Here is a 14666-nt window from a genome sequence, read left to right on the forward strand (position 1 = left end):
CCAGAAACTGGAAAAGTAGATATATGGAGAATTAAAAAAAACAGTGGATGCATTTATGTTACAAAAAATAAACTTTATTTTAAATAAAATAAATAGTAATAAATAAACTATGTTTTTCAAACCGGTTTAATCTGCTGACTGCGGAGTTTGGATTTGTACCCTCTGCAGAGTCAGAATCTAGTTTAAATATATATTCAATTTCATTGTGAGGCTTGTTTTTTTTATATGCTGTTTTTCTTTTTTTGAATAATAGAACATGTTGTGTGGTCGTAGTGAATTTTAGAACTTTTTTATATTAAATCATGTACGACTGTTATGTTCATAAACAAATAAAATAAAATAAAATTCAACTCAGTATTAAAGCGACGAAACTGGCAAATATAAATTCAAATTACATTTACAAATGTAGGTGCTGTTATTACAATTTTATAGTGCTAATAATAATATATATATTATACCTATAAATAATAGGTAGAATGTACATCATTCTACCTATTATCTGGGTGTGCAAATATTAAACGAAATAAATTAAACTAAACTAATTCTTCGTTGTCACAGATTCCGCAATGTAATAAATTCTTGAATGTCATAAAATTGTTTCTCCATTAACTATTTCGTTAGTTTCTTCTAAAATATGTCATACTATTTTTGTTGATTTATTGTACATGTTGGAAAGTGCAGTATATTTTGATACCTCGTTAACATAATATGCAAATTTACTTTTCCTTTCTTAAAATATTCTGGGTAGTATTTAACAAATATTATAACTACCCCTTTCTTTCCAAGCTAGTACCTATTTGAAAAATCAGTAGATCACCCGAAAAATCATAAGGTCTAGCAACACTGGTCATCATGGCAAACTATAATAAAAAACTTTATTTGTTGTATTTATTATATTTGAGACGTAAAAAAAGATATAGATATTTTTATTTACTTCAGTTCAGCCAATTGCCGTATATTACAGGACGGTATTAAAATAACTCCCGTAAAAATAGTATTTTTAATGCCTTTAAATACTTAAATGAATGTTTTCTTAATAAAAAGGTTTAAAGTAAATGAAAGGATTTTTTTTTACATTTAGCGCCTAGAAATGACTGAAAATACACAAACTAGTGCTTTTTTTGCTGTTGGTATACTACCTTTTCGAAAATTGAGTTGGTAACACTGAACATTATCGTCCGATAGTTCACGGGAATATCGGTGTTGGCTCCGATATCCGATATCGGACCGGACAATGTGAAAGACAGGTACCTAAATCATACATTTTACTTAGCCTCCGATATCGGATATCGGCTATCGGCGCCCGATATCCGATATCGGACCGGACAATGTGAAAACGCTCTTAGCTCTACTAAACGAAATATCGTTTCGCGTGTCGATAGACGCAGCATAAACTATAAATCAGAATCATTATAAAAAGGCTATAAACAATGAATCGAGTGAATACGGATAATCGATTTATCGTCTCCACTAGGGAAGAGCAGTGGACATGGTACTACAAACACTAATGTACATTAATACGATATTAATGAGTGTTTAAAAATGTTACAAAAAATAAACATAACTATTTAAATGTATTATTTTTAAGTGATAACATGGTGACAAATTAGTAAAATCTCGATTAATATCGTGCCTTAGGTGAGAATCAATTATCTCCCTTATTAATTGGAGGGCGGGCTCTATCACTCCTTAATATCAAGCGCGGTATCTTTCAAACTTTTATAATTAATGGATACTTTTCTCATTGTTATAATATTATTATATCACTGTTAGAAAATTAATAGATTTAAGATTGTAGAATACGAAATCTTTAGTTCTCAGTCCCGGAGCGATTTGCATAAACTGTAACGTAGGTAGTTAAAGAATATTATCTAATATTCAACAAATTGCAACTTTTCTCCTATATTAACATTTAACAAATTTAATGACTTTCCGAGAGGAAGCTTGTCGATGCCAATAATATTTTAATTTTCTAGCAACAAAACAATTACCTAATTACTCGTGTAAGGATTCAACTACTTACTTGTTAAAATTTTTATTTCAAAAATTATATTGACTCACTTTTTCATTAATTTTGCATTAATTTAATTCCAAAATGACCTTGCCCATTATTGAAAAGACGTTGATTCAGACTGCAGATATAATAGATAGGGAGGTGAGGTAGCTAAATGGCGTAATTCAACGGCGTCGTCGAGACTTATCAAAATCGAAAGATAATTTCGAAAAGAAAAGCTTCTATGGTAAAAACCATTTTAGCGGTGGGTTTGGCGTGTACGGATTTTCAAAAATGTAAAAAAAAAACAGTTACTTGGGCATTCTCGAGCGCGTCAGATATTCATACTACGTATGCCCCACGTGCCTCTGATAACAACGGTATCTGCCGGTTTGCGTGGTGGGGGCTAGGCATATAAATTCGTCAAAAATGCACAAAAAAAAATTTACTCGAGCGCGTCAGATTTTCGGAAGGGGTGTTAAGTAGGCTCCAAGGAAGCTCCCCTTAAAAAAACTGACGATTACGGCGTGACGATAAGTTATGATGAATTTTTTTATTTATTTTTTTTTTTTTTTTTAAACATCGTTTTTTCATATCATTTTTTCTTATCACCCTCAGTTTTCGAGATATACTCAAAAAACCGGGAGTTTGAGTTTTTATAATGCTTCAAGTAAAAAAAGTTTTAACTTTGGACAAAAATGAAAAGAGACCTTTTTTTGTAAAATAAAATTACCTTTTTTGTTTATTTAAACTTTTTTTTTGGAAAAAGTAAAGTTCGCGACTTATATGCTGCAACGCGTTTTTCGGAAGACGAAATGGCTCCTCCAGACTTCCGGTCATGCGGAAACCGGCAGATTTTGTATTTTTAGTAAGTTTTTTAGATTATATTCTTCAAAATAAAAAAAAAAAATCACGCTCGAGAATGCCGGATTAACGTTTTTTTTTTTTACAAGTTCGCGACCCTATAACTCGGCGGCGTCAAGGACTTATGGTCAGATTAGTTAAATTTAGTGTTAAAACACTAAAATCAACCCCCAATATCTTAATCTGACGCGCTCGAGTATTTCAGACTTTCGATTTTTTTTTACTAATCTGATCGTCTATCCTAGGCGCGCGTCACTACATATAGAGCTAAATAGTTAACAAGGTTGTTCTATTAGGTCAGGTATCTCTCATATCTTAAACTGCCACGCTCGAGTATTACAGAAAATTCCCCTATTCGCCTCCCTATCTATAAATGAAATATCTCCTTTATTTCTTATCGTTGTACTTTTTGTTTTATCTTTTCCGACTTATTTGAAATAACTATGTATTTCTGATAAATGTCTCCCATTCCAGATTGTTAAGCAACACGAATAACCCATACTTATGTATTTATATTTTCTTTTAACATGTTTGTATCCATTAAATATCAATTCTCAATACCTACATAATATTATGATGAATATGTTGAATTAGCTATAAAATACAGTTGACAGTCAACATAGTAATTAAAATCATATTTATGAATACGTGGTGCCATCTTTTGAGTAGTAGCCGAGCTAAAACTTAAAGTGGATGTAATTCTTATTATTAAGTACTCTTGTCTGCTGTCTAAATTGAATACGTATATTTTTACAGTTTCATTTTTCAAACAAATCTTACAACAATTTTATATTATGATGACATTGAACTGAGAATAACTGATAGGGCCATTGAATTTACATTATAAGGTTTAAGGTTTAAAGACATTTATTCCCATTAAGACATAAAGTCACTTACATGAGAAACTTAAATTTTAAACATAGGTATTTATAAAAAATATCATTCGTTAGATAAAAATTTAGAGTAAGTTACATACTATAAACATAAGTTTAGGTTAGGTACTCATTCATTGCATTCAAAGTTTGAGCGTGTGGTCTTCCAGGATGTGTTTCGCTAATTGTTTTTTGAATACAATGAATGAGTTTACACTTTTTAATTTGCTTGGCAATCCGTTATAGAAACGTGCTCCCTCGTATGTTGCCGTTCGCCTTCCATAATTCGTTCGGATCTTCGGGAGGGCAAGATAGCTAGCTCGTCTATTAGGATAGTGGCGATTTGATGTTGAGAATATTATATTTGTATTTATGTTTTTATGTAGCGCTTTGTGGATGAACATACACGTATTATAAAAGTATAATTGTTTTAAATTCATTATTTTAGTATCGTCGTAGATTTTATTTGTAGAAGTTAAAAAAGGATATTTAAAAATGGTTTTAATAATTTTATTTTGTAAAATTTGTAGTGGCGCTAATTTATTTTTGTAAGCGCTACCCCATACTTCTATTAAATACATTAGGTGAGGTTTGACTAACGTGTTGTAAATGGTGTGGCGTAATTTATGAGGAATGCAAGAAGTGATATTACGCAGAGATCTAAGAAGTGCTGATAATTTATTTTTTAGGTGGTCGATGTGATAATTCCATTTTAGAGAGCTGTCGATTCGCAAACCTAGGTATTTCTCGTGGGTTTTATGTTCTAATACAACACCATTAATTTTAAGTGGAGAGGATTATTTATAATTCAATTACGAATTCTACAGATATTTAGACATAGACATAGACATAGAGTAGGTATATGTTTACGGTTACTTAGTTATAACATTATTTTGTCCCCTCCAACAAACGAACTCTAATTATTTAATTATAATATATTATATACATATAAGGTAAATATACTAAAAAACGCAACTTTTTATTTGTTTTTATATTTTTTCCTAAGAATTGTGTGAAAAATTATTTGGGACATCCCCATTATTTGGTCGATTTAGTTCTACGATGAAGTGTGTTCACTGGACACAAATTAATCCATTTGGTATGGTTTATACGTTTGCAGTAGAAGAGTATTTTCCCAAACCCAGTGAGCAAAATTTAGGTCAACAATTTAACTTGGCCATTTCGACACTTCCACATCTAAGATAATCCGCCAAATATGTAGTATCTATCTCATCTCATACTATCGCATTGTTACACAAGCTTCTAATCTTCAACCTGTCAATATGGTGAAGATATAGCAAAAATTGTCGAACTATGAACGTTATCTTGTAAGAGTATCAATATCCCTAATACTGCTCCACGTTTAGTCAGTACTTGTACCGTGAAGTGTCCATGTCACAGTGCACGTAGAATAGAAAACGGTCCGTAGGGTGTATAATATTGCCAAGCAATCGAAAATAATGGATCGACCTAGTACGAGCCAGCAGTCAATTCAAAAGGTGGAAATGTTCGAAGTTCGCGAACATGTTCCGTACCAAGCTGAAGTGACGCGGGCACCAGCTGCCTATGACGAAGAAAGTGGTGAAATGTATGGTTCATCCTGGACCTCAGCCTGGACTGCGATATGTCAATTTGTGAATCTGCTGCATCATATGCAGATCGCTATAGTAGTGTTTTGTGTGTGGCGTTATGCGCTTACTTCTAATGCGGATGGGACGATTACGAACCTTCAACTGCACATTGTATTTGCTGGCACGGGCGTATGTACATTTTATACTTTAATATGTATATATTTTTTTTACAAGGCAATGAATTGGAATATCTTTTTTTTAATTGTCATAACTTTGATTTGAACCAAAAAAGTTTACAGAAGTAACTACATATTTATAATATTACCATTTCCTAGACCAGAAGAACCGTTGATTTTACATAATTAGATATTTATTTTCCTTATGATCAAAACTTTTATAAAATAGCGGACTATCCATTAAAAGTTAAAACACACAATTTAAGATCATTTAAACATTTCAGTATCAACTGTTCCTAGTCGAATCAGTATTGACCCTTCATAGACACAACGCCTGGTCATTCCAACTGAGCAAAGATAGCAAACGAATAGTCCACGGATGTCTGCAGGTTCTTGGCTCTATATTCGTGTTAGCTGGAACCTTCTTGGGATTAGCACATGTTAATATGCAAGTAAATACAGCTCACGGAATATGCGGTAAGGACTTAGACTTTTATCAGCACACACTTATGAGCAATCTATGACATGTGATACTACTATCAATTTACGAAATTTTATATGTGGACTAGAAATTGAGATAATTGGTGAAGTGTTGTTATGCTGTAATTTCGAGAATCTCATGGAGCATGGGAAAATTATTCTTCAAAATAGCAATTTCTCTGTTGCGGTTATTATTTGACAAATATTTTCTATTGTTTTTTAAAAGTTATTGATAATGAAATTCGTTGAGCAATAAAATAAATTTAATAATAATTATTCACGATTAAGATTTGTAATCATTAAAAGTTAGTTTCTCACCATGTCATCAATGGACGTTGATAAAGCAGAATCAGTTAAAGTTACACTTCTCTTTTGAAACATATTCACTAAATGTAGATCTTAGATGTAGATATTTGAATTGCCTAATGTTGATTTTGTTAATTTCAGGTGTCATCGCTCTAGCCTTCACAATGTTAAGTTTTATATCAGGTATTATAGCGTTATTCTCATCAAAGGTGCGACTTCTGTTAAGAAGCAATCCAGTGAAGATAGTTCACATGGCTGTCGGAATGAGTGCGATAACTATGGGACTAGTAACAATGATTATAGGTTTCAATAGTGTCGGTTTTAGTACATCGCAGGGATCGCTCTCTACCGCGTTAATAACTTTCGTTGTTATGATTTTGGTGTACACTCTTATACAGCCAGTTGTAAATATAATTTCGACAGTTAGAAAGGGTCTATGACTAGTCGAAGTCAACGGATCGACAGATGGGGATAGCACGGCCTAATTGTTAGGGTATTTATTATCTATTTAGTTTTTCCTTTTATTTATTTTTTATGTCTAAAATAAATTTAATCATTATATTAATTAAGCAGGATTATTTATTAATCTGAATAATATGAAAAAAATTTCAAACGTTTCTATTGTCACTAAATTACACTTACATATTGCTATTGTGAGGGTAGAAGGTAGGTCCTTTTGTTACTGTTTACAACCCTCTAAAGGTGACTTATTTTTTTATTGAAGTCCATCTTAATAAAACTGTACACTAAAAATATTATCATTGCTTCCAATCCATATCATAAAAATGTTTATGTTTATTAGCAACTTATAATTAATTATTAGGTATTAACACGCTTTTTTAAGTACGTAATTGTAAGCCTTATAACGAAATTTTTATTCGTAACTTGGTGTTACGTATAACAATTTTGGTTTAAAATGTTACGCGTGGATTTATTTTGTTAGTTCACTTAAATCGTTCTGCGACTTCTTGCGTAAAGGTAGAATAATAATCAATAATTTACTTTTATAGAAAGCTCAGTAAAATTTAAACAAAAAATTAAATAAATTAATAATAAAATTGATAAGGGCGTAGGGATGTGACGACCCCATCGCCCACGGCTGGGATATCTATTGTTTACGTGATAATAGTTATTCCACCCGTGCAATCAGTCAACCCGCAGGACACCTTGTGGCGGGGTGTCGGGGAGTAGCGACCCCGCGGGAACCGAGTGCTCCCGGGGGAGGCCCCTGTCTTCATCTCCGGCTTGCCTTCACCGGCCGGTCGGAGTGAAGCCTGACGAGGACAGGACCCCCACCTCTGGCTTGCCTTAACCGGCCGGCCAGAGTGGAGTCGCGAGAGCTTTTAGCTCGAAGGGTGGATGCGAAGTGTAAGTGACGAGTGGGCACGTGATGCTGGACCCTCAGGGAGCGCGTGATCGTCGTTTAAAGTCCAAGGACGCCTCTCCACCCTTAGCTGCTCACAATATGTTGCCCCCTTGTCGCACTATTGCAGCGACTTATTTTGGGGGCCCATACAGTGAGAGGGCGAGTCACCACCTGCCAACATATTTTTACTTTCTTTTAGTAGAAAGGCAGGTGCCATAGTTTCCAATAGTCCCCAAATACCGGCCCATTTAACATCCCACTCCATAGCCCAGTTTATTTTGTTTTTCCATATTTCGAAATAGTCCTACATCGGCCGCGGACTGCCTAGGACTGTATCTCTATAGTGCAGTCATGGGCAGGCTGCGGCTGGTGTCCCACAGCGTCTTTCCAAACTATACAAGGCCAGCACGCAACGGTGTGAAACTAATCACGTATAGTTTGGAAATAACTTTTTTACAAACTTCTTCCAATCTATACAACAGCAGTACGCAAATACTCGCGAGCGCTCCAAAATATACAGCGCCAGTACGCATGCGGACTAATCGTGTATGTTTCGAAGTAAGCGCGCCGTCTTTCCATTGCTCGCGTTTATATTATTGTATTGCTGTTTTAAAATCTATTATGTATTACAATTCATGTGTATGTTATGTTGCATACTGATCGTATATTTTTTGTATCGAGGATGCTTGTGTCTTCGTTCCCGACAATACTGCACGACTTACAATTGACAATAGTGCTAAAATGTAAGAATCTTATAAGTCCAGAAGAAGACGGTTGCGAGGCGACGGAACCTCGCTTCGCGGGGCTCCTATTTTTGTGTAGTTAAAAAAAACATGAACCTAACCTAACATATAGGTACCCTTATCTGTTACCTATTTATTTTCCTAAGCTTACCTAATAATATGTTTATTCCATATTTTACTAAATCAATAATAATCAAGAATAATAAAAGTAGATAGATATAGCTGTAGCCTGTACCTACAAGTCTTTGATTACCTATATATTTATTATTTCGCTCAAGCGCAAGTGGTGATGGTGTAGTAGGTATATTTAGTTATATTTTGCGTACTGATCGTGTATAGTTTGAAACGAAGAAGACAGCATCCGCGTTACAAAGTATACACGATCAGTACGCAAAATTCGTGTATATATTGTAATAACAAACTTAAAAACAGCACTACAAAGTATACACGAGCAGTTTCCTATGGTTGCGTTCTGGCTATATATAGTTTGGAAATACGCTGTCCCACAACACAGTAAAGTTCTCTAAAGGGCCTCTGCGTGTTGGATCCGTGTCCCCACGTAAGCCTTCCAAAGGACCGGGTACCTTCCTTATGATGGTACCCGAGTATTATGGAATGAGATACACAAATTAATAATAAAAATATAAAATAATCGCTTCCATAGATAGGTACCTAACTAGTTAGGTACCTTAAGTGTGTGCTAATATACCTACCTAACTATAAAAATTTATTTATATGTGTTTATCCGACTGCGCAGGAATGTAGTATTGACTTTTACTTTACAGATTCAGATAATAAAATCATAAAAGTATATATTCTACCTTTACGTAATTTTCATGTTAAATGTTGTCTAGTGCTGGAATGTTGACAAGTACATAAAGTGAAGCGTATTGTGAACCGTTACTTGTATTGTTATTGTTGTATAATAATATAAAGTAGAATAAGTGAACAGAATATGTTGGAAAATTTATAATAAAATATTTTTTAAATAAAATGTCTTTGTTTATTTCTCTTATTTATAGCTACTCCTCAGTACGTAAAACTCTATAACTAAAACGCTATAAAATATCAAATTGCAACCTTAATAATTAATTAAAACAAAGATCCGTGTATAACATTTTTTTAAAAGATAGAAAGTAAAAGATGGTTAACAATAAACATACCTTTTCAACAAATTCTTCACATATTTAAATGAAAAAACAAACACTTTTCTTGTTATAAACATTGTTTTAAAGTAGGTAAAAGGTCTTCTTCAGAAAAATACTTGCAAATAAATGGCGCTTAAAGGGCTGATAGACGTACGAACTTTAAAGTCGCGGTTTTGAAGTTCGCGTACTTACTCGGCTCGACGTCGGTGACACACGTAGAGCTTGGTCAGTAGCTTCTCGCGTGTCACCGATATCGAATGTCTCTATGTCATCAACAGAGGGAATTTTATGTTATTCAGGAATTAAATATAGACATTTTTAATTTAATAACCAGCATTTATTTTTAAGTAAATAGCATTCTAACAAAATAAATGTTCAAAAATTGAAGGATATTTTCTTTTTTAACAATTATATTTTGAGGGTACTTTACAAAAAAAGAGCGTGTGCGCAGAACCCACGCGTCAGGAGTGAAACTTCCTTGGCGTGATTTAAAGATACCTTCGCCAATATTCAATTATATTATATTCATTCATATTATTTATATTAAATTATTTTCATAAAATAAAACTAAAAGAGAAAACGAAATCAGAAAAAGTGGGTGAAAAACTGGCTTAAAAAAGAGAGCGTTTATCCCACGTAACTTTGGTGAAGGAGCTACGATGTAGAAGGAAGACTTGCGTAATAATTTAAGGATGCCTGAGCCATTATATGATGAACTTTTGCACTTAGTAACACCTATTATATCTAGACAGGCTAGGCTCGCGGCTCGCGGCGGTGACAGACGTGCGAGCCAAGGCGGGCTTCGAGTAAAATTTCAAACATGTTGGATCGTCAACGAACTTACTCGACGGTTTTTAAGTAAGCGTACTTGGGGTGACACACGAGCGAAAAAGATCGTCGAGCCACAAGTTCGCGTACTTACTCGTACGTCTGTCACCCCTTTTATTATTATCTTTATTCATTTTTTTTAATAAGCCATTTAAATTAAGAATACTTCTTCCTATCTTTTTCTAACAAACACAATGTCTCTCAAATCAGTTTTATTCAAAATTAAAAAAAAATAAAGCTTCCGAATGAATTAAAATCTGTGATTAAAATAGGTCTATCTTGACTGTGATCTTGACTGATCTTGACCTTCTTGACCAATCTTGATTCCTTTGTAGTATGAAAAAATTATGTTAATAATGAACGACAATAGTTTGCGATATTTTTAAAGATACATACCCCAAAATTAAACTGAAAAGTAATAAAATGATAAGCAATGAATGAAAAAATTAAAACAAGCAATTACAATTAATATTGAACGCATTTGTTCATACTAAAGGCCTGTCTCTGAACGCTACGTTAAAATCAAAATTTACCTGTCATGTCTTCTGTGATCTGTCACCGTCCGGCATAATTTTATAGAAGCTGTTTTCAAACTGATAGCAAAGCGACATTATCTTAAAATACACATCATTGTTGATTTAAACTGTTAATATCTTCAAAATATCAAAATGGTAAGTTATATTATTGATAAAATACAAAGATGTCCCTGGAAAATGTTGTATTTATTGGTCATTAGGTTAGCAAGTTATTGCTTGGTCATTGAAGTCAACAATAATTCTATTTATTGTAAATTATAAGTTCTATGTTAATCCAATGCTGTTTTGCTTTAATAGGCCCGCCGTTATGATACTCGAACAACTATATTCTCACCAGAAGGTAAATTTCTTTGTTTTTAGTACTTTTTGCAAACCTACTATTAATATGCTGCATGAATACTGAACTTAGTGTGTTGAAAATTTTTGTACAACATTATGTGATTTAAATTTTTTGCTTTTAAACACAGGATAATCATATAAATAGATAATTCAATAATTAGTTGGTGTTACACTTAAAATAATAAACCTAAATTTTTATTTTAAAGGGCGTCTATATCAAGTCGAATATGCTATGGAAGCTATCAGCCACGCAGGGACATCTCTTGGCATCTTGGCAACAGATGGAATATTATTAGCAGCTGAAAGGAGAAACACTAACAAACTTCTTGATGAGGTTTTCTTCTCAGAGAAAATCTACAAGCTCAATGATGATATGGTTTGCTCAGTCGCCGGTATTACTTCTGATGCGAATGTGCTGACAAATGAACTGAGGTTAATAGCCCAGAGATATCTCCTGCAGTATGGTGAATCCATACCCTGTGAGCAGCTGGTTTCCTGGTTGTGTGATGTGAAACAAGCTTACACACAATATGGAGGTAAAGTTTTATCCAAGAAACTATTTACTAATTTAAGACTGACAAACTATGAACATTATGTTTACACACTGGATGACTGAGAATATATTAATTCACCAAGTATTTAAATTTTTTTGTTCTTTATAAAAATAAAATTGAGATTAATTATTGATTTATCTAATAAGCAGTGTTATTCTCTTCATTAAAAATTTTGATTTAAGCCATTACAATTGAAAAAAGACCTTATTAGTGGCTATAATAATTATGAACCTAGAAACCAATTATAATTTTCACTCAACCTAAATTAATTTCAGGTAAAAGACCTTTTGGTGTCTCAATTCTTTACATGGGTTGGGATAAGCATTATGGCTATCAGTTGTACCAGTCTGACCCTAGCGGTAATTATGGTGGATGGAAAGCTACCTGCATCGGAAACAACAGTGCTGTAAGATATTTTTTGTATTGAATGAAAATTCTATTAATTATGACAATGGTTACCATCCATACTAATATTATAAATGCGAGAGTAACTCTGCCTGTCTGTCTGTTACTCAATCTCGCCTTAACTACTGAACCAATTTGCATAAAATTTGGTATAGAGATATTTTGATACCCGAGAAAGGACATAGGCTACTTTTTACCCCGTGAAATAGAATAGGTTTTATCCCGGAAATCCCATGGGAACGGGAACTATGCGGGTTTTTCTTTGACTGCACGGGCGAAGCTGCGGGTGGATAGCTAGTGTTTCCATAATAAGAAACTAATGAATCAAAGTCTATCTTTATGTAGCGACCAATAATTTAATTTAATATCTTTACACATACACCTGACTTACTCTTGTGAGTCTCATCATACTCTCTGTGATTTGATAAGCTAAATAAATAAATAAACAAATATTTCTTATGAAGTAGAATAACCTAAACTCCTCACAAAAATATGTGTATTCAAATTTTTTATTCTTAGTTATATTTGTTTATTGCAGTAATTTCCATATAAAAAGTTTACTTGAAATAAGTAGGTATGGAAATATATTCAGATTTCAGATACATAATTTTTTTATAGGCTGCTGTGTCAAGTCTTAAACAGGAGTATAAAGAAAATGAAACCACTTTAGCTGAAGCCCAAGCACTTGCTATCAAGGTTCTGAGCAAGACATTGGATATGACCAAGTTGACTCCTGAAAAAGGTAACTTTTATGCATAATTCTCTATTTATTTTCCTACCAAGCCATCAATATCGGTATCGGTATGGCCAATTTTTTACTACAAATAACGGTATCGGTATTGTATTGGCAAAATGATGTATTGTTACATCACTACTTAACAGCATAACATATGGGAACAATTATTCAGAATGCTCTCATAACCCACATAAAAAGATACCATTACAAAAGTTAGTCTATGTGTGAAACCAAAGACTCAATAAATAAAGTAACAATCAGTCCTATCTATTTATAATCTCTATTCCTATATAATCATTTAATTAAATATTATAAAAAAATATTATAGGACATTATTACACAAATCGACCTAGTCCCACAGTAAGCTCAAAATTCAAGCCTTAATTGAGCTTACTGTGGGACTAGGTCGATTTGTGTAATAATGTCCTATAATATTTATTTATTTATTTAATTATTAATATTTCAGTGGAAATGGCGACTCTGACAAGGAAAGATGACAAAACTGTAATCAGAGTATTGACCAGCACTGAAGTTGAAAAACTCATAGCAGACTTTGAAAAGAGTGAGGCTGAAGCTGAAGCCGCAAAGAAACAACCCCCTAAATCGTAATTTTTTATATCTTTTGGCACAATAAAAATATAAGATTCTAAGTTTATTTTATTTTGAGATACACCTATTGAAATACAAAAAAGTTTATGGAAAATTTAATGACCAAAATAGTCATAGATAGTGTTAATTTTTATTTATACTGTATGGGCGTTTTTCCATTACCCGGCCCGGCACCGGTGCCGTTGCCGGGGAAGCAAAAATGTATGAAAATGTATGGCTCGCTTTTTTACTTACCGGCGCCGGCGCCGGTCCGGCATTGAGTCCTGCCGGCGCTGTCGCCTTTGCCGGGGTAGCAAGCTTCCCACCGGTGCCGCCCGCCGGCCCGGCAAAATTGCATGTGTATTGCATATTTATATGAATTGTAGCCGTGTGAGTGTGTAATTGCGCGGGGCGGGTAGGAGGGAGGAGGTGACTTTTAATATTGTATGAATCCAAAATTCAACGTCTCTGCGTCTGTCTGCGTCTTTGGCGTCGTAGATGTAAAAGATATAACAAATATAGTCGACGGCTTGACGATATCATTGTTATATCTAAACGTAAATTACACTTTACGTGTCGTCGTGCTGAAGTCCGTATCTGGTACTGTACCACCATAGACTATATACTTATTACGGAGGTGTACCACTCACCGGCGCAAATGGAAAAACGAAGTCCCGGTGCCGGTACCGGTCCCCGACCATGCCGTTGCCGTGCCGGTGCCGGGCCGGGTAATGGAAAAATTATGTATGTAAGTATGCATTTTCTGCGTAAATTTACCATGGTAATGTATATTATAATTTACAGATATTTTAACGAACAAAATGCCCCCAAAATTTTTGAAAAAAAGCTGATATTTTGACGTCGGAATTTTCGATTAAAATTAGGTTGTTTTTTTGGTATTAAGTTGAAATAAGGCGAAAAAATAAATATTTTCTATCAAATAAATTACAGTGTATTTGGGACATAATAAAGTAAGTTTTCACCAAATTTCGTAGAAAAAAAATAAATTTTGAAGTAGATAATAAAATGTTGTGTGGTTTTATGAAACCACGGTAAAAGTGAAACTGTTCGAACGGTTCCGAACACTGCTTTGTGTAGCGCTTAGATTACAAAATAAAGTACAGATGGAGCATGACAACCGCCCGTCGCCCTTGTCAAAGA

The 14666-nt window shown here is 33.8% G+C and overlaps 2 protein-coding genes across 2 annotated transcripts; both read left to right on the plus strand.

The window, feature by feature from the left end:
- Positions 1–5189: 5189 nt before the first annotated feature.
- Positions 5190–6715, plus strand: LOC123699359. Its single transcript, XM_045646290.1, has 3 exons — positions 5190–5489; positions 5761–5953; positions 6404–6715. The coding sequence occupies exons 1-3, from the start codon at positions 5190–5192 to the stop codon at positions 6700–6702; spliced, it is 792 nt and encodes a 263-aa protein (XP_045502246.1). The 3' UTR covers positions 6703–6715.
- A 4154-nt stretch (positions 6716–10869) lies between these two features.
- Positions 10870–13567, plus strand: LOC123699039 (proteasome subunit alpha type-4). Its single transcript, XM_045645894.1, has 6 exons — positions 10870–11018; positions 11181–11223; positions 11429–11758; positions 12052–12182; positions 12800–12923; positions 13384–13567. Exons 1-6 carry the CDS (start codon positions 11016–11018, stop codon positions 13524–13526), a joined length of 774 nt encoding a protein of 257 aa, XP_045501850.1. The 5' UTR covers positions 10870–11015; the 3' UTR covers positions 13527–13567.
- Positions 13568–14666: the final 1099 nt, after the last annotated feature.

This window comes from Colias croceus, chromosome 17 (genome assembly GCF_905220415.1).
Source record: "Colias croceus chromosome 17, ilColCroc2.1".
Lineage (NCBI taxonomy): Eukaryota > Metazoa > Arthropoda > Insecta > Lepidoptera > Pieridae > Colias > Colias croceus.

Excerpts from the sequence above, each read along its gene's own strand:
- LOC123699359 (XM_045646290.1), top strand. The coding sequence starts at position 5,190 with ATGGATCGACCTAGTACGAGCCAGCAGTCAATTCAAAAGGTGGAAATG. Across the intron at positions 5,490-5,760 it reads TTGTATTTGCTGGCACGGGC|TATCAACTGTTCCTAGTCGA; the intron begins GTATGTACATTT and ends TAAACATTTCAG. Across the intron at positions 5,954-6,403 it reads TACAGCTCACGGAATATGCG|GTGTCATCGCTCTAGCCTTC; the intron begins GTAAGGACTTAG and ends TGTTAATTTCAG.
- LOC123699039 (XM_045645894.1), top strand. Across the intron at positions 11,759-12,051 it reads AGCTTACACACAATATGGAG|GTAAAAGACCTTTTGGTGTC; the intron begins GTAAAGTTTTAT and ends AATTAATTTCAG. Across the intron at positions 12,183-12,799 it reads GCATCGGAAACAACAGTGCT|GCTGCTGTGTCAAGTCTTAA; the intron begins GTAAGATATTTT and ends ATTTTTTTATAG.